Source organism: Syngnathus floridae, chromosome 7 (assembly GCF_059516105.1).
Source record: "Syngnathus floridae isolate MCC-2025c chromosome 7, RoL_Sflo_1.0, whole genome shotgun sequence".
Classification (NCBI taxonomy): Eukaryota; Metazoa; Chordata; class Actinopteri; order Syngnathiformes; family Syngnathidae; genus Syngnathus; species Syngnathus floridae.
In genome coordinates, this window is record NC_142419.1 from 15,173,433 (window position 1) to 15,197,888 (window position 24,456).

The 24,456-nt window shown below is 43.8% G+C and overlaps 3 protein-coding genes across 7 annotated transcripts; 2 read left to right on the forward strand and 1 right to left on the reverse strand.

Annotated features, from left to right (window-relative positions):
• Window positions 1–613: 613 nt before the first annotated feature.
• Window positions 614–24,388, reverse strand: opa3 (outer mitochondrial membrane lipid metabolism regulator OPA3). Of its 4 annotated transcripts, none has more exons than XM_088380233.1 (9): window positions 24,282–24,388; window positions 23,534–23,655; window positions 20,794–20,954; window positions 14,442–14,536; window positions 7,752–7,873; window positions 6,521–6,619; window positions 4,646–4,709; window positions 1,750–1,927; window positions 614–1,166 (listed from the first exon to the last, which is right to left on the reverse strand). In XM_088380233.1, the coding sequence occupies exons 8-9, from the start codon at window positions 1,889–1,891 to the stop codon at window positions 838–840; spliced, it is 471 nt and encodes a 156-aa protein (XP_088236359.1). In that variant the 5' UTR covers window positions 1,892–1,927; window positions 4,646–4,709; window positions 6,521–6,619; window positions 7,752–7,873; window positions 14,442–14,536; window positions 20,794–20,954; window positions 23,534–23,655; window positions 24,282–24,388; the 3' UTR covers window positions 614–837. The 4 variants fall into 4 exon arrangements, with proteins under 4 accessions (XP_088236359.1, XP_088236360.1, XP_088236361.1 ...); XM_088380234.1 differs by having other exon boundaries at window positions 20,794–20,958; XM_088380235.1 differs by lacking the exons at window positions 6,521–6,619; window positions 7,752–7,873; window positions 14,442–14,536; ... (1 more) ...; window positions 23,534–23,655; window positions 24,282–24,388 and adding an exon at window positions 5,094–5,161.
• On the forward strand, window positions 2,270–11,644 carry ppp1r13l (protein phosphatase 1, regulatory subunit 13 like). Its single transcript, XM_088380216.1, has 13 exons — window positions 2,270–2,448; window positions 6,684–6,746; window positions 6,832–6,953; window positions 7,015–7,507; window positions 8,166–8,258; window positions 8,331–8,419; window positions 8,495–8,861; window positions 8,969–9,390; window positions 9,471–9,605; window positions 9,718–9,851; window positions 9,917–10,083; window positions 10,412–10,605; window positions 10,762–11,644. Exons 2-13 carry the CDS (start codon window positions 6,710–6,712, stop codon window positions 10,795–10,797), a joined length of 2,289 nt encoding a protein of 762 aa, XP_088236342.1. The 5' UTR covers window positions 2,270–2,448; window positions 6,684–6,709; the 3' UTR covers window positions 10,798–11,644.
• On the forward strand, window positions 14,392–22,085 carry tmem91 (transmembrane protein 91). Of its 2 annotated transcripts, none has more exons than XM_088380229.1 (5): window positions 14,392–14,542; window positions 17,282–17,333; window positions 17,634–19,394; window positions 20,824–20,970; window positions 21,716–22,085. In XM_088380229.1, exons 3-5 carry the CDS (start codon window positions 18,984–18,986, stop codon window positions 21,869–21,871), a joined length of 714 nt encoding a protein of 237 aa, XP_088236355.1. In that variant the 5' UTR covers window positions 14,392–14,542; window positions 17,282–17,333; window positions 17,634–18,983; the 3' UTR covers window positions 21,872–22,085. The 2 variants fall into 2 exon arrangements, with proteins under 2 accessions (XP_088236355.1, XP_088236357.1); XM_088380231.1 differs by having other exon boundaries at window positions 17,652–19,394.
• Window positions 24,389–24,456: the final 68 nt, after the last annotated feature.

Sequence of the window (24,456 nt, forward strand, 5' to 3'; positions counted from 1 at the left end):
TAGATGAGTTTGAGCGAGTTAAAAAAAACAACGTAATTTCAACCATTTAATATTTGACTGCCGGATTTTGTGTTTTAACACTAATTCATCATGAAAATGAAGTATTGGTTGCGGTATCGTAAATGAGAACGCGCGTTTCAAAGAGGAAGTGACGTAGTGGCGATGGTTGAAGAATACTGGGTAATGTAGTCTGAGATTCCCCACAAGAGCATTTTTTTCATCAGTAATTTTATGCCCTATATCTACCACATGAAGCAAAATTATGCGTGCAGTTTAATTTCTCTGATAATCAATAAATTCATCTGCTTAAAAAATGGGGTAAACATTGAGTTTTGTAGCAGAGTATGACATTAAAATAAGCGCCACTGTTTTTAGAGCAAATTCATTATTAATGGCATCATCGTCTTTATTTTACACCATTGTTCACCCCTTATGGCAGTTACACATAAATCAGCAAAGTGATTCACAGTGATATTGACTAAGTGCTCCCCCCCTTTACACTCTAGGCATGTTAATTATTAACTGAGCCTCTCTTAAATTATTAAATATCCAAACAGATGCCATTATCAGATACTAACTTTTGAATTTGTTGATTCAATTCTCAAACCAATCATTCCACTTTGTAATGAGCATGTAATATCAACCACAGAAAATACACTATGAATGTCATAGCAATCCACTTATTTGCACACAGTTGCAATTCCAAAACACATCGCCCTGATGTTATGTCCACTTCTTCCTCCACGCAGGAGTAGCAGTGAAGTAGCAGCTTCAGGCTTTACATGTTGCCATCAAGTCTTCTTATGTCCATACGCGTACCACGTTTACGCCATTTCCTCACTTTTTGGTGGGCGTAGGAAAGGAGGCTAGCTGCCTGTTCACTTCTCTCAGCTGGGCGCTTAGCGTCTCTGTGGTGAACGTGAGCTCTGCTATTTGAGTCTGTAGGCTGGTGAGCGTCTCGTTGAGCTCGTCCTCCTTGTTACGCGAGTTGACCGCCTGCCTGGTGTACTCCAGCACCATGCACCCGCCGCCCACGAGGAAGATCAACGTCTCGCCCAGCAGCTCGGCGCCAAGCTCCGCCGCTGCCTCCTCGTTCAGTGGCTTAATGCTGGCACCACGGAAACCCATGATGCGCATCTTGGTTCTCATCTCGATCCAGTGGTACACTGCAATGACAGTGATAAAATTGCATATTTTATAAGGTGGTACAAGCACCTAAATAGTGGCTGGTATGATTCAGTTCTCTGAAATACTGGAAAATGTTTTGTTTTTATTTAGATTTTTCCCCAAAAGCCTATATTGGTGTCTAAATAAGAATGGACAGAGGCTAAAATGGCTTTCTTTTTTAAACGTGTAAATGTACTATATTTACTCATAAGCTACTTTATGGCTTCTATTTAATGGCATTTAGCTGGAAGGTGCTTCAAGTAACTACATCAATGTACATGATAGCCAGACAATCAATACTTAGGTGTCCTGATCAATTTAAATTAAATTGTATTGCTATTTTTTAATTTAATAACTACAAGTCGCCGTGTGATGCTAGACTAGCTACACTCAATGACAATCAAGAACCGCCCAGCCTGCCTGTTCTTGTCTACTATTGGTCAGTCACGTGTATTCACGACGTCTATTGGATATGAGGTTTTACCAAGAGCATTCTCATTGGTCATCGGCGAATGTATGTCCGTGCATGTCTGACACTTGCGTCTAGCGGTCACTAGACACCCTTAAAGATCGGTTACTCACGCTGAGCCGGCGGCATGCAGATGTAATTCTTAAAAAATTCGCTCCTCCGAGCCCCAGCTTTTATCCGGTTAGCGACGGGCTTGCTCAACTGCTTCACTCCGAGGTAGAGGAGCTTGGCGATTGGAAAGGCGCCGACGACCATCTTGGGGCGGAAGTGTGTTCACGTTCAGGGGCGGGCCTAGGTGTGAAAAAGCGAATCACATGGTTAGCCAGGTCACCAATCAGAGGTCGCGCTGGCACGTCGGTGACGCTGTTCTGTCAAAAGCACGCACGACAAAGACTACATTCATTTGATTACGTTATTAGTCGATTACTATGTCTAGTTTTCAAACTTAAACCTTAACTTACTTAATAGTTTGGAAATTTGAAAAATGCATACATTTTATGAATAACATATACAAAAAAAAAAAAATAATGGCAAGAAAAAAAATCTGTCACAAAAAATGAAGGGGCAGCATGTTATACCTGGCCAGTTGTGGTTCAAACACCTGGCTCGGGTTACTTGCGTTTATGAAGGGAGGAGGAGCAGGGGCGGACCTAGAGTTATGTGTGTGTGCACGCCTGGAGGAAATAACACACTGTGACTGGGCAGCCGACTTCAGGAAGCTTAGAAAAAAAAGTGTTCCAGATCAGGACACGCAGATTTTCTCTCTCTCAGTCTCAAAGGGAGGAGGACCAGAGCTTTCCGTTTTCTTTGAGGTAAGCGACTTCTCATGTGCATTCCTGCAAGGAAAGTAACACCCACCCCCTCAAAAGTGACGTTACGGTCCGTTGTGTGGAATACTTAGAGGCAAGGGTGGTTTTATTTTTTGTTCGGAACTAATGAACATCAGATGTAACTAATTTTGTAACCGTCTGGCTTGCATCTATTGAAATACCACAGCCTGTTCCTGCACGATTAATTACATGCGGGCATCAAAGCAACAACCCAGATTTGTCTGAGTTTCATTCCGATTTGAACCAATTTCATGTTCATTCATGTGACTTTATTGCCACAATTTAGGACTATGACAATGTAATAAGTACAATCAGATTTGTTATGATTGTAAATGTTGATTGAACAAATCCCTGAGGGTGCTTCAGAAAGTATTTGCAAAAACTTTATTGCTTGTTTGTGAAACAAAAAAAATTCAGACTCGGTCAGGCCTACTTGAGATATGATAAGGACAATGCAGATTAACACGTCTGCCTCATCATTTGGATGTTCAAGGTTCGAAATTCTTCTTTGCATGTTGCATTGTGCTTACGTGACTTTTTCTTTTCTTTTCAAATTTGCTCTCAGATTTCAAAAACATTTTCGGTCAATAGAAGACTAAGTTGTCATAGTAACCCGTGACCCTAAAGTGCAAAATGCTGTGTTGGCGGAACACATCAGGACTTGTTCAGAACTCGAACCCTGAAGGATTTTTGGCCTGAAGCTTGACACGAGGGATTGACACATACTTGGGATGCGCAAAGCCAACTCACGTCTGCAAGCAAATCCACCTGCTTGCAGAATGTCCGAGTGGTGCGTGGCCAAGTGTTGTGTGTCCGCAATTTCATGTTCAGCACAACAACACAAATTCCTCCAAAGTGATCGATTTTGTGAAGATGTCTGTAACTCAAAAGACTTTTATCTCAAATCATCCTTGACAAATGAAATGAATGAAAATCAAATTAATCCATTCCAGCCTCCCCCAAAAAACAACAATATAATGTAATGCAATGTGATTTAGTTTTACGAGATAAAGCCATCAGTGATTAAAATTTGCTCTTGATCGGTGTAATAGTTTTTCCGGAGAGGATAAAGAATATGTCATATTGTCTTTTTATCATCTATGTGTTGCACAACTGTATTCAAATAACCATTCTATCACATTAATGCTATTTGTTAGCCTATCTGTAGCATTATGTGTTAGCATCAAACTAGCAGTTAGCCAGATTGATTTAAACATTGCGCAATTTCATTTGTCTTGTGTTTAGTTTGACAGCAAGCTTCAACCAGCAGTGGACATAATCAAGTTGAAGTTTCTTTTTGAAGAACTTGCCAAACTGCTGCCTGTTGAGAAGTGACTCAAATTGAAAGAGGCTTCTGAAAAATTCAGCACAATTCCCAATTGTACAACCTCAGGGGGGGAGGAGGTTTTACTGTAATAATGATTAAGCCTCTGCGTTTTTAGAGTGGTTTAAAAAACACGGTGGGAAAAGTGAAACTTGCAGCTGCAAATAGGGAACACATGTTCTGTACGGTTCACCCCAAAGCGTTTAATCACACTTGGGAAGGACACACAAAGCCCGTTGCCCCAAACCACCACTGCTCCTGTGCACCGACACTCGCTTTTTGGCAGCCGACCGAAAAAGAAAAAAAAAACGCCCATAATTGCTTGGAAGAGGAATATAAATTGGGGGGAACAACCTGCAAATCTGTGTAATGGCCGTCTGCTTTGTTGTCTAGAAATGTTGAGAATGTGTTGCAGCACTGACAGATTCTTGAGTCACGTGCAGCAAACATAGCAGAGAAGAAAACTTTTAAACAAATTTCCAATTTGAATCATGCTTGAATGATTGTGGAGGCTAACATGTACAAATTAATCTTTAATCAATACTTCGGGTCACGCAGACCCGACCAGTGAAATATTAAAATTATATTCAGCCCAGAATTGAAACACAATGTTAGCTTGAAAATAAATAAACAATATATTTTTTATATATATTTTATTTTTATATTATATATATTATCTTTAATCTTTTGATTTTTGATGACCAATTCAAAAAGGTGATTATAAATCACACACAGATTGAGAAACATTATTATTATTGCCGGTCCTGTTTTCCTTGCCTTTTGTGAACAGAATGTGTGCTTGCTTGTTTGGTACGTTTTTTTTTTTTTTTTTATGAGGCAACGTCAAGCACCTACCTCTGTGGCTTGCAAGGCAGTGGAGAGTTGTTGTGAGGAACTAGGGCGTAACTCTTGTCATTGTCTGCAAATAGAAAAGACTGAGTGAGGCATTCTTGGTCGGTGACAGGTCGCAGACTTAGCTCAACATGATGGAATTGAGGATCTGCTGCGAGCTAGATTTGGCCTCTATTACACAATGAATATGCAACCTTAGAAGATTTCGTAGAGGTTCATGGGATTTGTTTTAGCCACGGTCTCGTGGGATTTAGGCAAGTCTCACATGTCAGCAAGTCTTGCGGAAGTATGACAATCTGGCATTGCATCCCCTGCCAGCAGAATTCAGGTGGAAGGAAATTGTGGAAACACGGATAAGATCAAAAAAGGTGATGTAAGATCTCAGAGGAAGATTTGAATCACACACAGCAGTGATTGTAGCAGACACACCCCGGTATTCCGCTCAACTGACCGTGATTGTCCTGAACTGTTACACATAAAGTTTGTCGGTGAAAGGATCTTTGTTGCATGCTTAACGGTGGGAAGAGGAAGAGCGGCGTGATCCCTTTTGCACAACTGCTCTTGAGAAATGTCCAAAAGTGAATCAGCAGGTTAACAAAGTGGGAATGGAGGACACTGCGACCGCATTTTGTCTCACTTAGTCAAACATGGGTGGGGCTGTTAAGCAATCCGGGTATTAATCTCTGTCAACAAAATTATAATAATAATTTATATATATATATATATATATATATATATATATATATATATATATATATATATATATATATATATATATATATATATATATATATATATATATATTCAATTTTTTATAATATTTAATTTTATAATAATTATTCAATTAAAAAGGGAAACCATAATTTCATATTGAACTGGTCAGGTTGCTGACGAATATTAGTTAAAATACACTGCCGCTGTTTGATAGGGTTCTCTGTCAATTTGGGTGACTTCCCCGAAAGTGGTGACGTCCAAATGACCTTTGGACAGAAAGCAAACAAGAACCCTCAGCGCCATGAGCAGTCCAATAAACATTGAGTGGTGGGTGACGGGACGGAGTGGGGGTGTCATGCCAGGAAGCGGAGGGGCTGGACCATGATGTGACCTGTGCGTGATCTGGCTTTGTGTTGCGCACTCTCTTGACAAAGATAAGATGTGTGTGTGGGAGGGGGAGGGATGACGTTGAAGGTCTGCTGCGGAATGCGACTGTTAGTCCCGCACGGCCGATCTTATCGATAGTGTGAACCTCTTCCGAGGTGCCTGGCTAATGTTGGTTCAAATTTGCCAGATGTCGCTCACAGTGCCACTCGTTTATCTACCGGGAAATATGCACCCGTGTTGCATGTGATGTATAAGTGGCAACACTTGACAAAGTCAAAGTTTAGTGTTGAGGACGTTTATGTTAGCAAAACACTTGACTTTATTTCTCATTAGAGTTGATTCAGTACTACTTATCTGCACATGGTGTGTGTGTATGCATTTATTTATTCATATATATTTATGTATTCATCCATCCATCTATTTATTTATTTAATACATTTTATTGATATTTTATTTATTTAACTATCGTATGTTTATTTATCTATTAATTAATTTAGTTATTTATTTATTTATCTAGGGTGAGTGCATATACATTTATTTATTTAATATTTATTAGATTGATATTTAATTTAATCAATTAATATGTTTATCTATCAATTAATTTAGTGATTTAATTATTCAACTTTCTATCATTTTATTTATTTACTTACACAAGTGGATGCATAATCATAGTCTGGGCACTTTTGGCATGTCTGCCTCACCTCGACACAAACAAAAAGGGTGTGGATGGTTTTTGCACGTTTGCCCCTCGGGGAGGACGTAAACGGTTCAACATACCTGACAATTGGGCAAGGCTCCTCAGTAGCGAGGTGGGACCACACCAAAGTAGAACAACAAAGACCATCCCGGCTTGAAAGGGTCCAACTGGCACTGTAACTGTACACAAAATGAGTTAATACGTGGAAATAGAAAGATAAAAAAACAAATCCCATTTTCCCAGGAGTTGAACGTCGCTGCCTGACAGCCATGGCTTCTCAGAACATCTATGGCAGCAACCTACTGTGTGAGTCCCCCCCCCATTTCTATTTAATCACCCTGTCAATCATCCTTTGAGCTAATTGTCTGCTTTGCGATTTGGCGCTCTCCAGTCCAGACTATGAACGATGACCTGAGTGCATCGCTGGCTAGCGCGGACGAGCTTGACAAAGAGTTCAGCTCCATGATGAAGGCGGCCTCCTCTGGACCACCGGACACACAGCGCCGTGGACCGGTACGCGCAGATACACAGCGTTTGGAGCTTCAAGGGTGTAAACGTTTCTGTGTGTGCGCAGGTTCCTCAACAGCAGCACATCTCCTCACCATCCAGCACGTCCAACTCACTGAGGGGGTCGAGCAGCTGGAATAACATCAGCTCAATGTCACCGCCGTACACGCCCAGCGCATCAACCCTCCACCCGATGGACTCCATGGTCACCATGATCAAAAGTGCGCCCACTTCCCCGGTGCCTTCAATCAGCTCGGTTTCCTCGCCCAAGATCAGTCGGGCCGCCTCGCCTCTGCCCCAGGGTGCTTTGAGCCCCAAGCATTCGCCCCAAAGCCAGAGGAGAAGCTACGACTTGAGTCCCCGCGGTTCGCTGGGCTACATGGAGAGGAGCTCGTCCCCCAATCGCACCGCCGCCTCTCACCGACCCCTGCCCTCGCCGAACCGGCTCAGCCCCTTCGATGGTCGCGGGTCACCTCGGCCCGACCGGGGTCCCTCGCCTTTATCTTTTCATCATCCCGCGGCGGAAACGCTTCCTCGGGCTTTTACTTTCAGACAAGCAGGTGAGGACCTTTTCATTTGACTGTCATAAAAAATAATGGACAAAACAAATTTTACGCTATAATTTTCATTGCAAAAATAAAAATCTGAAAATAATTTAAAAAAAATTGTCAGGGGAAAAAAAAACGTGGAAAAGACCTTCCCGCCTTTGAATCTGAATCAATAAAACAAACAGCAGCCTCTAGATGAAGAAATACAGTATCAGTTAAATTCCTTTTTCGTCGAGTCTGCACTAAGTAAACATACCGATTTGTGTTGGACGTGATGTAACAACGTGGCAAGAAGGGTTCGCATTGCTTAGGAGGGTGGAGCTGCTGCTGCTGCTCGATTGCTGAGTGAGTTTCTCCGGATCTGATGATTTTCACCATCTATTGGGAAACACACACACACGGAGTTGTAGAACAGGTTTGCATACCCACCCTGTATTTGACAAATCCCAGCGGGCACACGATACAAATCAGCTCAAATCAAAATACTTATAATTACGGCACGAGTACACACCCACTTAAAAAAAGTCCCATTGAGAAATCGACATTTGGAGTTCTTTGGGATCATTTCTGCTGTGCTGTTCAAAACCAAATCAGTTTTCCAAAGGGACATGAAATTTGCTAGGCACACAAAAAGAAAAACCTCTCAATCCTGTTATGTGGTTTCTCCCAGATGAGGGCGTGCAGAAGCAAAAGAGTCCCGGCAAGTGGAACGAGACGGATCTAGACATGTCCTTCGATAGCAAGCCTCACCACACTTATGACAGTCAGTCCTTGTGTGCCGACTGGGACAAACGAGTAGAAAATGTCACCCAATGGACCTTTTGTCTCCTTCCAGAAAGCGATTGGATCAGAGCCACCGTGCCCAACAGTAACTGGAGAGAGTCCAACCTAGATGGCCCTTCACCGGCCCCCAGCCCCAAAAAGGTGTGAAGGAAAAGTCCGACTTGTGGGGACAACCAATTTTCTGAGACCAAAACAAATGACTGTCTTCCTTTTCAGAACCCTCGTGCTCCGCCTGTCCAGTTCTCTCACAGCTCCCTGCCAAGGAACACTCGGGTGTCAGTCCACCCGGATGTGCCGTCGTCAACCCAATCCCATCAGTACCACCAGCAACCCATCATTTCCCGGATTTCCATTCCGCCCGCTGCCGGCCAATCTCGCCAACGCAGGCCCATCCCGCTCTCCGTCATCATGCGTCTCCAGAACCCCCAGTGGGGCGCCACGTCCGCCAGAATGACTCCAGGGGGCCACCATGGAGACCAGTGGGAGGCTCCTTACCAGACTGGCGGATCCAGAAATTTCTTCCTCAACCAGGCCGCCATGCAGCCGCCGCCTGAACTCCGACAACCGGCCATTTACAGCGACGGTAAAAAAAAAGATCTTCATCTTCAAACATTTGCCTCCCGTCAAGGTTCCCCGAACCAAGAGTCTTCATTCACACAATGAACAAGTTGTCTCATTCCTTCTTCGCAGCACTGAACCCGGGTGACATCGACGCTGAGCTGTCCAGACTGGACTTAGTTCACCACGTACCCATGATCCACGAGGGCCCTCCCCGGCCCCTCAGTCCTACCCGGCTCCAGCCCGTGGTGGCCCCCGAGGCCCAGAGCCAGGAAATTCCCGACATAGAAGAGCTGCTTCGCATCCGCTCGGAGATCCCTCGACCTCTGAAGAGGCGCGGCTCGGTGGAACCGTCGCAGCCCCTGAAGAAGGCGTCGCAGTACGAACCCAACCAGTACAAGAAGCTCATCAACAAACTCTTCCAGCGTAAGGAGCGGAGGCACAAGGGCGAGGAAGGCGGCAGTGAGACCAGCAGCTCCTCCGAGGGGGAGGACAACAGCGCTGCGCTTCCTCCGCCGCGACCGCCCCAGGCCACCACCCTCCAAGATTGCAGAGTACGAAAACAGAAACCTTCCGGACCTTTCCTACTCTATATGCATTTGAATCCCAGCTCAAGCCGTGTTTGTCCCTTCAGAACTACCATTCTATCTTGAGGGCCAGCCGGGAGCGCAAAAGTTCCGGGAGACGAGCCCGCCTGAGCCCGCTGGTACTGGCGCTGGATGGTGCGCTGGTGGGAGAGCTGGAAACAGTGCAGCGGGCTGTACAAGAGGTGCTAATGCTAATGCTAATTTTACCACTGTCATTGGAAGGGAAGCTGTGTGTTTTATGTTTGACTAAAGTCTTTTATTATGACTAAGTGGGAGCTTTCTGCGTCCCCGCAGATGCCGGACCCGAGCCAGTCTAACGACGAGGGTATCACGGCGCTCCACAACGCCATCTGCGGCGGCCATTACAATGTGGTGGATTTCCTGGTTCGCGTCGGCGCCAATGTCAGCGCGCCGGACAGCCACGGATGGTAAATGTCTACATGGGGGCATATCGTTAAAACGTCAGAGCGCTTTGACGTTTTGTGTGCGGCAGGACTCCGCTGCACTGCGCGGCGTCGTGCAACGACCGGCCGCTGTGCGAGTTCCTGGTCAGGAACGGCGCGGCTGTCATGGCCATGACGGAGAGCGACGGCGCCACGGCCGCACAGAAGTGCGACCCGTACGCCGTCGGCTTTGAGGAGTGCGAGAGCTTCCTAAGAGGTGAGGCACGCACATTCAAATATAGACTGTTTTTACATTTGTGTCTTTGATTTTGCTATGATTAATTTCAAAGTTTTTCTTTTATTTTTGTTTGGGTCTTTGATGTCGCCATAATTCATTTCATTCTGTTTTTCTTTTGTTATTCTGAGGCTACAACGCGGACGTTGAACTCCACGTTTGTCGTGTCGTTGATGTCTTTGATTTTATTTCGAGGCTACAATGCTGACGTTAAACTCCACGTTTGTGTCTTTGATGTTCCTATCTTTCACGTTTGTGTTTTTGATGTTCCTATCTGACTTCATGTTTGTGTCTATGATGCTTTTGTCAGGCGTGGAGGAGGCGATGGGCACGGAGAACAGCGGAGTGCTGTACGCCTTGTGGAGTTACCCGGCGCAGGCCCCGGACGAGCTCACCTTCCGAGAGGGGGACATGGTCACCATCCTGCAGAAGGTTGACGGCTCCGACTGGTGGTGGGCCTCACTGTGTGGCCGCGAGGGCTTCGTACCCAGCAACTACTTTGGGGTAAGACAATTTTATGTCCCATATGTCACTGTCACCCCTTAGAGGTAACATCGCCAACTACTGGCCTGGCATGAATATGCCAAGCCTTTGATTTAGTTTTTTTAATGGTCCCTGTGAACAAGGAACTTATTTATTCTTGTGTGTTTATTCCCTCAGCTTTTCCCCAAGGTTCGACCAAAGTCTCTCTCTTAGCTGGAAAAAATGCACTTGGGTCAAGCGGCGCACAATGTATTGTGTGTTTCACGGATTTGCTCAGTCAAAGACGGTTGAAGGACGAGTCTCAGTATTCTTTTTTTCACTTTAGTTGCTTTTTAACACAACATACACAGAACCCGCTCACCACCACATAATGTTGGATAGCTTTCAGGTTGGCAAACAAGGAAGTGGTCCGCATATATTTTTTTTTACAGCTTCTCTAATATTCTGTGAATTTCAATATTCATCAATTCTCAATATGTTTTTAGTGTGATGCCTAATATACTCCAACTTTAAGCCTGGTTATCTGACTGGAAAGGAACTAAAAAAAAAAAAAGAATGAGTCTTCTAGTAGTATGAAATGTGTGTGTGTTTTTGGAGATGGTTGCTTGTATTATGATTGTATTATTTTACAGACTATGTACATATATGTTGTTTAATGACTGTGCAATGCCCAATGCTGACCACAAGGCGGCGTCATCTAATCAAGTAGTATTAATACTGTGCTCCTCTGTAATGTGATCAAACCAACCTTTCTTTCCTTTTCTTCATTTCGTGTGTGTGTGTGTGTGTGTGTGTGTGTGTGTGTGAGCTGAAGCCTTTTCCAGCCGACCTTGGGCAAAAACTACACCGAGGGTATAAATAACAGCGGTCTGGCTCTGTTCCTTTTTGGACCGAGAGCAGGGTATTTAAAGTTAAATACAACCAAATGGCACTTTGGATTAAATTTTTTTTGAGACATTTTAACATCACACACATGACCGTTTACTGTCTTTGCGGTTGTCCCTATTGTTATAACAAAAGTGCTTTGTTACATTTCCAAATAAAGTTGTATTGTGTTGTACTTTTTTTTTTTTTTTTGCACACGTGTACCAACCAAAGAGCCTGTGAAGGCCACCCGAAGGGGAGGGGAGACTGTGTAACAAGACAAGATGGCAGAGTTAGTCCACCCTGATGGACTTGTCATCCCGAAGGCCGGAATGATTTATTCAAGTAACGAGAGCAGCCGCGGCGAGCCGGGATTAACTGCGGAGGAACGGAGGGCGAAAAAGTACTTGTCTATTATTCAGCACGTCGCCGAATGCACGGCGGAGGATGAGAACGTATCCGATCTCAATGTCCTCACAAACGTACTTCCTCCGCGGGGAAATTTGGACAGCAAGCTATTCTTCACAAGTTCCAATTTCATTGTTTCTCCTGTCACGAGTGTAAATAGAGGAGCGTAGCCTCTTTGACTTGCTAACAGTCGGAGCAACACTCCCTGATAATCTGCCACCATTAACCACCACAAACCTCCACAGGGAGGATATTAATCACTTTAATTGCCCGAAAGCCTGAAAGCAGAATCCCCCCCCGTCGTCCCCTCCCACCACCGCTTGTGCCTCCATCTTGAATTGTTGGCTCTCGTCTTCCGTGACAGTGACTCAAGTCCATCCTCACGGAAAAGACTTTTAATCCCCTTAAACGACGACTCGGGCTTTCATTATTTCGTTATTTGCTTCTGCTTCGTTGCCGCCATCACAATCCACGATTAGCAGCCATCTTGGCCCGTTTCCTCGCAAATGACCGTAACGACGAGCCGTATCGGTTCATAGTGAGGTCGACAAATTCATGGCGTGGAACAAAAAAAAAATCAAAATAGAGATTTTGCAAAAGAGGGAGAGGGAAAAAAAAACGAGATGTGCTTTTTTTTTTGTCACGTGCATCGTGTTTTGAACATTCTCATCTGTGCTACAGCATGTATCCAATTTTACCTCACGCAGGAAGAGCAATTCCCCAAACGTGATTCTTTTGCTCGGGGCTGCTTGAGAACAACAAAAAGCAGGTTGCAACGAAATCTAATGGGAGCGTAAAGATTGACGAGCGTGTTTTGGAGCTGTGGAGAAGAATTGGATTAGTTGTGTTCTCCCTAATGAGCTACTTATCACCTCCGGCTGTCAACACCCCGCCCCCCAAGCGAGGTATTGTCCCCCCCGATTGAAAAACTCGAGGTTTGCTGAGGTGGCCTTTCAGGCGCTCCTGGGGGGGAAGAGAACACAAGCTTTCGATTTATTTTCTATGTACAGAGCTGGCTCATACTTCTTTGGAGCTGGAAGTAAAAAAATGTTTTGGTGTTTAGTTTAGTTGGTTTAGTCGTCTTGCATTGGCAGCTCGGGAAAAGTCAATGGTTGCCTAACTGCAAGGTGGTCGCGACCTTTTGGCCCCAATTTCCCGTTAGCTGATTATTGGCTTGGAGGGAATGAGCGATAGCGAAGGAGGTGAGATGCTCATCGCGCTGTGACGGGAAAATGTCCATTTTACTTTTTTTATTTCACTTAAAAGAGTTGAATCAGCATTTCTAGTTTTAGCAGTCGATATCTTTTGGGAACGAGTAAAAAATAAAACTTTTTTATTTTACTTAAGAGTTGAATCAGCATTTCTATTTTAAGCAGAGTCTATATTTTTTGGGAATATGGAAAAAAAAAAGAGAGCCAAGAGAATTGATCCCTCAGTGCTTTGAGCCTCGTCCCCGTGATGGATTCTGAAGACAAATACCCTTTCAGACAGACGGCTTTGCGGCCGCTCAAACAAATAACGAAAAAAAAAAAAGGATTTTGAGGTGTGTACGTGTGTGTGAGTTTGTGCGTGTCCGCCTCATTAAATAGTCAACATAAGCTAGCGGCAGCCAGGCCATTGATTGGTTGACTGCAGCGTTTTATCCACATGCATGCTGATGCCTTCTTGAGTGTGACTCAGGAGGGCCAAAGTGGGTCAGAGAAATGGTGAAGTGGGCATGGAAGAAAGAAGAAGATAACACCACACACACACACATGCACCCATGATGCATAACAAACAAGCACTAAGCACCTCCCCCTGCATCTTTTGTTCTCCCACCTCTTTATGTAGATTGCTCACGCCTGCTGAGCACATTTGCACGTTATCATTTTTAAATGCAGTGCAGGGAAGTTGTCAATTATCCGTATCGTTTTGTGCTCAATCGCGAGCCCTTAAAATTCGGTTTGTGATTTCCAAATTTGAATCCTTTTTTTTTTACCACTATCAGACAAATTAATGGATGGACAGATAGACACAACCAATCTAAAATTGGTTTGTAACAAATGATGGACAGATAGAGAGCGAGAATGGTTTGATGCTGGAGAGAGAGAGATGAAACTTCCAAAGTACACACATATTTAAAATAACACAGCCTGAATTTAAAAAAAAAAAATCTATTCTCAACACCCACGTACGCACACACACTTGCTAACCTTAAAGCCCTCCCTTCCCTCCCCTCTGCAATTCTGGTCTTAACCCCAATCCTAATTCCAACCCAAAATCAAGCCTTGACCTTTGTAATCCTCTTAAATGAGTAAGAAAAGGCAAAATGTCCTCACTTAGCATGCTCCGTTGCAATTTCCCCCCCCCTTTGCAGTAATTGAAACACACGCGTTTAAAGAACGAGATTTTAGGATGCAAGAGCTGCAAAGCGCAAGGGGGTGGAGGGGGGGCAGCGATAATGAGGCTCACAGAGAAGTTGGGGAGTCACGAGAGAGGAACGCCATGCTCCCTCCACTGAGGAGGAGCCAGGAGGAGGATGGGAGAGGAGACGACACGCGGGAGGGGAGGGGGGGAGGCAGTCCGATGCAGCACTGACGTCTTACCGTGCGCGCCAGCGCCGATGCAAAACAATGCGGGACGAGCGGACGATTGTCTCCTTCCCCGTCGGACGATTCATCCAGACAGCAGAGAAGCCGACCTGAAGGTGAGGCGACAATATGACGAGATTATTCATTCGTCGCATGCGGATTCACGAGCCATTTGAATTGGCTTTGTGTGCTCCTCCTTTTTTTACAGCAGCCAGTTACTATTCTATTTTTATACATTCATTTTATATTGCATTTATCCCCGAGTGTCATGCATGCCATTTTTTTCATGATTGAAGAAATATGTGGAAAATGAAACTTAAGATGTACAAACATGACAGTATTAGGTTTTAGTATTTGCAATATTGTCGTATAGGGCATAAAATTGTAATACGTGTACGTGCATAGATGTACAAAATTGATTAAGGATACACACAAGGGATATAATACAATCTTAAAATTGGACCGATCCAAGAATTTGGGTTATTTTGAATGAATTTTGGGTTGTTTTGCAAAAATAAAATCTAATTTGTGCCAAATAAACAGGTCGATCCATTTTCAACCCATCCTTTTAATAATGATATGGTGTTTTATTTATAGCAATACACAAATGTATATGTTACATATGACATTTCATGTCATGACGATCGTATAAATACTATAAATAATATTTTAAAATGAGAAAGATGCAATATTTTGTCTTCTCATTTCACCAAACTTGAGAAAGTTGGTGTCACATGCGTGACAGAACATGCCACACACGGCAAATTGTGTGCGATGATGATATTGCAAACGCAAGCTCAAGATTGCCACGAGCTGAGTTCACGTACGTACGAAAATAAGACTACCTTGTTTTGTTCCTGTGTGCTTGGCTCACCTGAAACATGACACACACACGCACACTTTATTTTTTTTTGTGTTTTGGAAGACGTGCACCAAGTGACATCAGCCTCCCAATTAAAACGTTCAGAAGCAGAAGACATGATGAATGCAAACTGGGTTGGAAAACAGCTGCAGGAGGCAGCCACACATCATTGGCTCATTTGTATACACACACACACACACACACACTCACACACAGGCGTGCACAAACGACAGCAACGCAGCATTGTGCTCCACACAGAACACCATGTCCAAAACACTTCATTGCACAAGGCAGTATTTTTAGATTTTTGGTGTGTGTGTGTCTAATCATGGTTTTCAAACTTGAACTTTTTTACGCTACCGCAAAAAAATACAAATAAGGTCGCCAATTAGCAGCAGAACAACAAACATTACAAGACAGTAAAAAACCAGTACAGGATATTTAATATTATGATGATAAAGAATATGAAAATTAACCCTGCACTCGGATACAGTATGGGAAGGCTGCAGTGTAAGTTAAATATAACTGAACTGTATTTAAAAATGTACTAAATTTAAAAAAAAATAAAATAAATGTGCATTAATTATATCCTGCTTTTATTTTAGTCAGGCTAAGAAGTGTGCGTCTTTCAAAATTAGATGGAGGGAGCGCATCCTTATTAATCTTCGTTAATCACATATCCTAATTTGACCTCAGTGTGACACAAATAGGATTGGTCACAGCAATTTGCTTTTTTTTGTTGTTTTTTTTAAGCCGGCAGTTTTACTAAGAGTGTCATGATAGAGTGGCAAATAAATAGCCCGCCCTTCACTTCTCATCCAGCCGGCTCGATGCGTTTCCATAGGAACAGGAGCTTACTTTGCAAACGGCAAGAAAGCTGTGTCATTTTTTTCCCTCTTTTTTTTTTTTTTAAGTCATCGAGCTGCATCTTTATCACAGAGATGAAATCAATGAGCCTCGTGTAAGCCTCACTTATACCCCAGCTTGGGTCCGAGCAGCCCAGGAGGTTGGGGGGGGGGCATACATGTGTTTTCATTAGCGAGTGTGATTTCCCGCATCCCGTCCCTGGCCGCTCGTTTGTGCTGGAGCAAATTACTGGACCGCCGGCACTTTGCATTGTGCGTGTGCCGAAACGCATCGAGTGAGACTGCAGAGTGGCTGAAAATCAGAGCGAGTCAGCAGCAGCAGCAGTTTAGCTTCCTTTTTGCTATTGTACCTCAGCTTCGCCATTGTTAGCATACACGGCTTCCCTCAGGAAATAATGCAAATAATTATCATCTTTTGGCCCTCATAAAAGCTTTATTAGCTTTATTTGGAGTCTCAAAGTGGAGCGTTGTAGCTTGGGATTGTGCAGGTACTTCAAAGTATTTTTTTTTTTTTCTATGGGATTTATGAGAAATTTCTCCCTGGGCCCAAAAGAATTCGAGATCCACAGAATCAAGTGGTACCACTGCGAGATGACGATACAAGAGCGATATCGATATACTGTATCGTTCCGGCTTGGTTGTTAAAACGCGCATTGTCCTCATTAAATAAAAGCACGCCTCTTGTTACACGCCGTTTGTGATTTGTGGCCGTGTCCTTGTCGCCGTTTTATTAGCGTTGCGGAATACGAGGAAGTGGATGGGGTGGGGGCGTAATAAGCTGAGTGCATCGCGACTGGAATGAAGATGCAGTCGTTGGGAGAACAGGAAGCGTGGATCCAACGAGCGCAAGTCGAGTAGGAGAAGAGTGAAAGATGACTGATGATGCAATCACACCTTCTTCTTCTCCCTCCCGAGTGTAATGAAATGCTCCATTCATGTGCTACTGATTGCCTTCATAGTTTTTTGTATCGCATTACATCACCTGCGCCGCAAGTTAGACCGGCTTTTGTCGAATCTAAAATGTGCATCATAGTTGGAATCTATCAGCAAAATGTATTTTAAAGTTGCTCTGACTTGTGCTGACATTTTCAAATATTGTTTTTATACATCTCTATGTGTCCCCGCAGAGCCCTTCCTGATTTTATTTGAGGACGCCTGGAAGACATCAAGCTGAACTAAGTAAGTGTTACAGTCTATTGATCCGAAAACTAACTTTCTAAATTCGGAGCGAGCGCTGTGTTACCCAAAGGTCTGCTTTATATAAAGTTGATGTGGAACGCATCTGCTCTGCTCCAGAATTTAATTTCAAGTTCCTCTGGGATTTTTTTATACTTCACATAGACTGACTTTAAAAAGGAAACGATAGTTCTACAGGCTCACTATTGACGCGCATCGATCCGGCGTATTCCTGCAGGACGATGGTTTGTAGATCAAGCGAACGTTCAATGCTGAAATGTCTTTGTTGCTTCTTTTTAATAGAGCTCCTCTTCCTTGTAGCAGCCCAGATAAAGAGCCTGGCACTCCTCATTTGTCCCGACTTAAAGCTTGTGAAGTTGGATGGACCACATTAAAAATACACGTCCCGGAGGAGTTGGGGCCAGCGGCAGAGGCGGCGTGCCGTAAATCAACACGGAGGTTGTTTGATTTCTTCGTCGTGACGCCATGCAGCGATGGACGCTGTATGCCGGCGGATGGTTTGAACCGCCGGCGTAGGCGCTAGGATTCTATTTCTGGAGTCTCATTGCTTTTACAGATTAACTGCCCTCCAATATGGCCCCAATCCGCCCACGGCGCCACGAGTTTGAGTGACGCTCGGGCATAATCAACACTCACTGCAGCTCAATTCCCATTTCTTTGTCCGCATTCAACCTGTATCTGATTTTTCAAAGACAATCTGAGCGGCTCAATTGCTATTTTTCAAATCCATCCGAGGCCATTTTCATACCTAGATTGGATATGAGAGACCACCGACCTGCACCTTGAAAAGTCCCGAAGCTACTTTGTTCATTGACGATCATTCCTAAAACCTTTTTTTTTTAATAACTTTGGTTCAAACTCTTTAGTTGATCTATAAATCCCGCATCCTGATTTGGTCACCGTTCAACCATATGCCACCTGGAAATCACAACAGCTTCTGAGTCTTTGTGGTCATTCCACACCAGAACCTTTTTTGCAATCTGCAAAGAAAAGATAATCCTGATAATCCTTCACCCTGCATTGGTCGCCAGTCAGCCGCAAAGACAAAGGCAACAAAACTGAGCATCTACATCGGAGCAGTCCGCAATCTCATCCCTTCGTTGAGACTATTTCTCAAAATTAACACCTGGGACTGGTCGCCAGTCACTGACAAAACTGCACCTTTGAAATCATCTTTATCTGTTATTTCCAACAAGAACTTTTCCTCGTATATCCCAAACGATCAAAGGCCAAGACAGAACGACAGCAAAGGTCAACTGGTAGTTAACTGCGTGAACCGCGGGACTAGCAGTGACCTGGGATTAAGTGCGACATCGTAACGTCCGAACGGATTGTTCCAGGATTTCCTGAAAGGGTTCTTCATTGGATGTCCATCATCAGAAAGGAAGACTTGAAGATCCGAGGTTTTGGAATTCCTAACCTGCAGGGGACGACGGATACAACGCGTGTTGTCGTCCTCTTCGCCTGAGTTTTCACCGAGAGAAATCATAGAATTGGATTAAAGATGGATTATCGCTGAAACACTAGCAGCCGGCAAAGCGTCTAATCCCATTGTGCACTCATCGGGGGGGGGGGAGCCAGTCCGATTCCGTAGATTACATTTTGGGGCGTGGATGCCAGTCAAAGCCAGCGATGGAGAATCGCGATGAGCTGGAGCACCCTCTGTTGGGGGAAAGTCCGCATCTGCCGTCGGGACCGGCTCCCGGGGGAGTCTTCAAGGGAATGCTGGTCAAGTGCGAGGAGGACATGGCCTACCCTCCTATGGCATGGAGGGGCTACTGCGGACACCCGCCAGATGTTCAGCAACCGCATCAGCTTCTGGACCCATGTTCCTTGCCCCGCACGTTCGAGTCCTTCTACCCGGCTGCGCCCATCTGGAGCCACGCCGACTCGCTTCTCAGCAAGGACTACCTGGAGACCACCTTTGTGGACATCGGGCCCGGATCCACGCTGGAGCGCAAGCTGTTGGCCGAGGCGCACGGTGACTTCCACAGCGCCACCTACAGCATGGACGACGAAGACGACCTGCTGCCCGACTCGGACGTAAGTCGGCGTCCTGCCTGATTCCTCCTTAATATTTGACATTATATTTTATGTTACGTGTTAGTAAATTGTGAGTTTGAGACATGACGCAATATTTAATGACATCATTTAGCGGTGTGACACATCCTCTGCTGCTGCTGCTGTTGCTCTGAGAAGGATAACTGCATTATAAGCACAAGCGTCTGTATTTATTAATAGAAGCGTGCCAGCAAAAGTATTTTGGGGACAGCGACGAAGCAAAGCTGTCAAGGAGTCACATTGCGCAGGTAACGATTGTGGCATGACGGCTCTCCTTTCAACGGTGCTCACAAGGAACATAAATACTGAATTTGAAAAGTTGCATCTGAATCCGACAATAGGCGATTTTACATTTGTTTGGATGTGCACTGCTCTAAACACTTTTATCAAAAGAGTTTTTGCTCCTCAAGGACAGACAAAAAGCTCATTTGGGATTCTGGCGGCAGTCCAGTCATGCAAAAAGTGCCGTCTTGCGGGAAGGAAACCTCGCAGTGACCTCAAAGGCAACACGGCATCTTCTTCTCCTTCGTTGCACTTTGCCAAGCCCAAAACGTTTTGCAAAAGAAAATGGCCCATGTTGATACATTAAAGCAGACAGGAAGAAGCCAAGCATAAAATCACATTATTTATCCTGAAGTTCAAACATGAGCACGATTGTCTTTGCACTGACTCTTGATGACGCGTATCGAAAAGCGGGCAATTTCCGAATTTTATTGTTGATCATAGGTTATTTGCATACAATTTTTTCTCAGTTGCAAAAATGTCCATCATTGTTTTCTAAAAGCAAAAGCAGAGCTAAAATGGCCAAAGATGTAAAAAAAAAAGTGTGATGCGGGGCTGCCTATTATTAGCCGCAGCTGCATCATGTGCACACGCGCATTCATGCGATAAAGCGAGACATACAGGAAGTCAGACTGAATAAACCCTCGTTCGCCAACGACGCGTGAGTCACGTCGTTCGGGCTAACCTCAATCGGTCACATGACCTCATTTAGTCGCATGGTATCAGTAAAGTTCCGATGCTGCCGGACAAACGCTGAAAAGGCATCTGCTCTGTAAAATAAATTGTCTATATTGATCATGTGTATTGCCATTTTATACTCATACCATGTGTGATGTCATCACCCCTTTAAAAAATGGAACATTATCAGTTTTGTGTGATTTTAAAAACTAAATATTTGGTTGAGGCCTCCGACATCCACTTAGATGGTTCAGTGTTGACGTATGTTTATTTATTTTATTATTATTATTTTATTCATTATTTATTGATCTATTTTTAAGTTTTATTATATTTATATAATGTTTTTTATAGTGGTTAAGCAACAGAATTCAAAAGGTCCTTGACAACTAACCAGCATGTTAAAAAAAATAATAATTCTGACCTCTCGCCTGTGTCCACTGGCCCCCCTCAGGACTCGTCCATGGAAGACTTCAGCGATAGCGACAGCGAGAGCAACTTCCCCCTGATGATCCCTCAGGACTACCTGGGCCTCGCCTTCTTCTCCATGCTCTGCTGCTTCTGGCCCCTGGGCATCGCCGCCTTCTACCTCTCGCAGAAGGTGAACACACACACATACACACATTAGTTCCAAGCTGACGAGATGCAACCTGGCACTTGAGTTGGCAGCAATGGACTAACAACAGCCTCCCTGTTTTAAGTGCAACTCAAGTGCAGGGATTACTTAGATTTGCGGGATTAAGTTAACCACAAAGGATCAAAACACACACAGACTGCGAGCACAATTTTAAAATGTAAAACAAATGTGCTGGGAATAAAAAGGGATTTTTTTTTTTTTAATCTAATTTGTTTCAGTGTCTAAAGCTGTGGTTCTCAAACTGTGGTCTCGGGGAGTCAGTGAGTCATATCTTGGTTCTTAGCAATGCAATCAATTATGTAATGCACATAAACCTCTGTCAGGACTGTGAAGTATCCTCATAAATTGGAAAGTGGCGAGAGGATCTAGAACATCTAGAAGATAAAACGGGGGGGGGGACAACATCAGCCGTGTAAAAATCCCATTAACGCTTCTGTAAAGCAAAGTAGCAAAGGCCGTCCTACGGAATCAATGGCCTTCATTAAGGTTTAATTAGAGTCATAATAAGAAGCCTCAAGGTGACAGAGAGCCAATCGTGTCACGTGGAGGTAGAAAAGGGAGGCGAGGAGGTTGGGAGGGTGCGTGAGCAGTCAGAGTCAAAGACAGGCATGCGGCAAAACGGCCTCGTCGGAGCAGTAACAGGTTCTTTATATTTAAAAAAAAAAAAAAAAAAGCCATTGGTGACTCCAATTTTTGTGTCCTCTTTCAGACCAACAAGGCTTCGGCCGAGGGCGACCTCCAGGGGGCCAACGCGGCGTCCCGCCAGGCCCTGTGGCTTTCCGTGCTCTCCATCGTGTTCGGGATCGTGACCTACATCTGCGCCATCGCCGCCCTCATTTCCTACCTATCTGCCAAGCCGCCATAAAAGAAAAAAAAAAGCTGTGAATGCTTCGCTGAAGCTAACAAAAAATGGACCTTGTGCACATGCCTCCGACAGATACTTGTAAAATAATCACATTATAGCACATCAGCCTTTCTACCCTCAACCATAATTAATTGGCCTTTCGCTAAGACCCGCCCCTCCTTAACAAAGATTTTCTTAAAAATCTTGAAAAATATTTGATCTCTTCCAGACCCCAATCATGAAGATAACAAAAAACGCTTAAGAAGAAAAAAAAATGCATTCTGAAGTATCATATTAAGCAGCAAGATTTTCCCGGCTAGCGAACACATAGCTAACCTTATTAGCTTTGCGGCTCGCCCTTTATTTCTATTAGAAATGTGATTGGCCAATCTGCGTTTAGGGGGCGTGGCTTAGCGCATGATCAATTGTAAGCTATTCTTTTATGTATTTTTAGTGGAAATGCGCTTGATTTACAACCTGCAGCTCCCCGCCGCCCTCTGGACTCTCATTAGCTGTACCAAAGTTAGAAGAGAACCACTGTAGATATCATCCTCACGGTAAAAACAAGGGCGTGTAAGAAAACTTTAAAGACAGAGAAGTGAATCCTGGAGGACCTCGCCGTGGGCTGGTGAAGTTCTAAAATACGCCACAACTCGAAAATGAAAACCTAAGCGATGAGAAGAATATGGAGCCCCTACAATGACATAGTATATGGTGGCCAATATTTCATTTTTTTCCCATGGGGCTCCAGGAGGCTTTTAAAAGAACAACAATGCAATTCAGGAAAAAAAATCTATTGCCATGTTTGCTGAGTAGTCGTCTTCTGATAGCCCGTGTCCCACATTTACAAGCTAGCATCTTGTGCGCTTGAGTTAGCATCTCATGTACACTGAAAAACCGCCTAGTTGCATGTCGGCAAAATCATTCACAAACAAGACATACAGTATATAATATGCATTTGGCCGGGTTTCATGTTGACATTTGTCTACAATGTCTGTCGTTGAGTTTGTTTCAACATTGATTACACAGGTAAAGAAATTCACACACAATCGATATAAAAATCTAATCATTGGCAATACCACGCCTTGGTCAACGGCAAAGTCAGCTAGGTCAGATTTGGTCATTTTGCAAGACCTTATTGAAACAGGCTTTTACCTCAGGTTGTATCCGACGCTACCCCACAGGCACAAGTCATGGTCTCGTGCAGCCGAGTTACAATCATGCATTTTATCATATTGCACTCTCACACAAGATGCTAACTCGTGTGCTCAGGTTCAAAACGATCATCACCCTTAAGATCAGGACCTACTGTGTTGAATTTGAAGATTTCTATTGTGAGAGAGAAGTTAGGAGGACCATGAGAGATGGACGCAAGTGCCAAAAAAATGCGAGTTAGTATGTACTCTATGTTTAAGTCAATTAAGGTTGCAAAAAAAAAAAAAAAAAAAGAGTGCTCAACTATTTCTTTGGAATTTCCAGAGAGACAAAAAGATGTCCAGCATGAGTCCCTCACCTGACTTGGCTTGAGCTTCAGTGTGCCATTACCGTAAGCCAATGACTATTTTAAGGGAAAAGTCCACATTTTCTATGTAGATGTAGCTTTTCTATCGTAGGGTGCACCGATGATGATCAAACGTAATAACAATAACTGTGCGTGAACAATAAACAGATGACCCGTGATACCTCGTCAGCTTCCAACATCACGACAATCCTCCTCCGCCGTCTTCTGAGCCCAAAAGACTCCGCGTGGACCGCTCACTCCTTCTCACACGACATGTGGACTTGCTCTCTGGGCTCACATTCTTCTGTTTAATGTAAATAAAGTGGGAAGGAAAAACAGTGAATCCCAATAAATAAAACTGCACTTCTTTGAAAATTCTTTGGCTTATTTACATGTTTTATTGCCTCAAATAGTGCTCCAATTGTCAAATTGAATGGATAATCGCCACATCCCAGTTAGGAAATTTTTTCAGCATTTTGTTTTAGGCATTTTCTGTGGCTTTGAACTAAATTTTTTCACAAATGAAAGAGATTTCCACGTTGGCTCTTGGCAACGTCTGGGATTAAGACGCTCAAGACACCGTAGGGGAAAAAAATTGAATAGTTTTTATCCAACTCACAACATAAAAAGTGTAATTAAAAATGCTTAATCTTTAACTGATTCTTACAAAAAAGAGTTTATTTAAGTTTCAAAACTCTATCCAATGATATAAGTGTCATTTAAGATGTTTATTGACCGCCCAGTTGGAGTTTACTGTATAACGAAAGACACCTTAAATACAACCGTTTGTATGCGCTAATGCTAGCACTCAATGGATAATTAGGCTAACACAAATTAGCACATCGCAGGAGGTATTTACCTTCAAATAACAAATATTCATACTCAAACGTTGTGGTAACACGCGGAAAAAGGTAATATAATCATACTCACGGGTCCATTTTCTCCGTAATCTACGAAAGACGAGCTAAAAATGTTCGCGAAGCGCGCCACTTTCTTCTTCTACTCCTTTTAAGTGTAGCTTAATGTGTGCACGACACTGCCACATAGAGGCCAAAGCGCACAGGGCAGGTATTATTTTTAGATATGGAGCATTTTAATATCAAAC

Coding starts and splice junctions, on each gene's coding strand:
- tmem91 (XM_088380229.1), top strand. CDS start 18,984: ATGGAGAATCGCGATGAGCTGGAGCACCCTCTGTTGGGGGAAAGTCCG. Junction 19,395..20,823: donor ACCTGCTGCCCGACTCGGAC/GTAAGTCGGCGT, acceptor GGCCCCCCTCAG/GACTCGTCCATGGAAGACTT. Junction 20,971..21,715: donor CCTTCTACCTCTCGCAGAAG/GTGAACACACAC, acceptor GTCCTCTTTCAG/ACCAACAAGGCTTCGGCCGA.
- opa3 (XM_088380233.1), bottom strand. CDS start 1,891: ATGGTCGTCGGCGCCTTTCCAATCGCCAAGCTCCTCTACCTCGGAGTG. Junction 1,167..1,749: donor CTGCATGCCGCCGGCTCAGC/GTGAGTAACCGA, acceptor CTGTCATTGCAG/TGTACCACTGGATCGAGATG.
- ppp1r13l (XM_088380216.1), top strand. CDS start 6,710: ATGGCTTCTCAGAACATCTATGGCAGCAACCTACTGT. Junction 10,084..10,411: donor GTGCGAGAGCTTCCTAAGAG/GTGAGGCACGCA, acceptor TGCTTTTGTCAG/GCGTGGAGGAGGCGATGGGC. Junction 10,606..10,761: donor TACCCAGCAACTACTTTGGG/GTAAGACAATTT, acceptor TTATTCCCTCAG/CTTTTCCCCAAGGTTCGACC.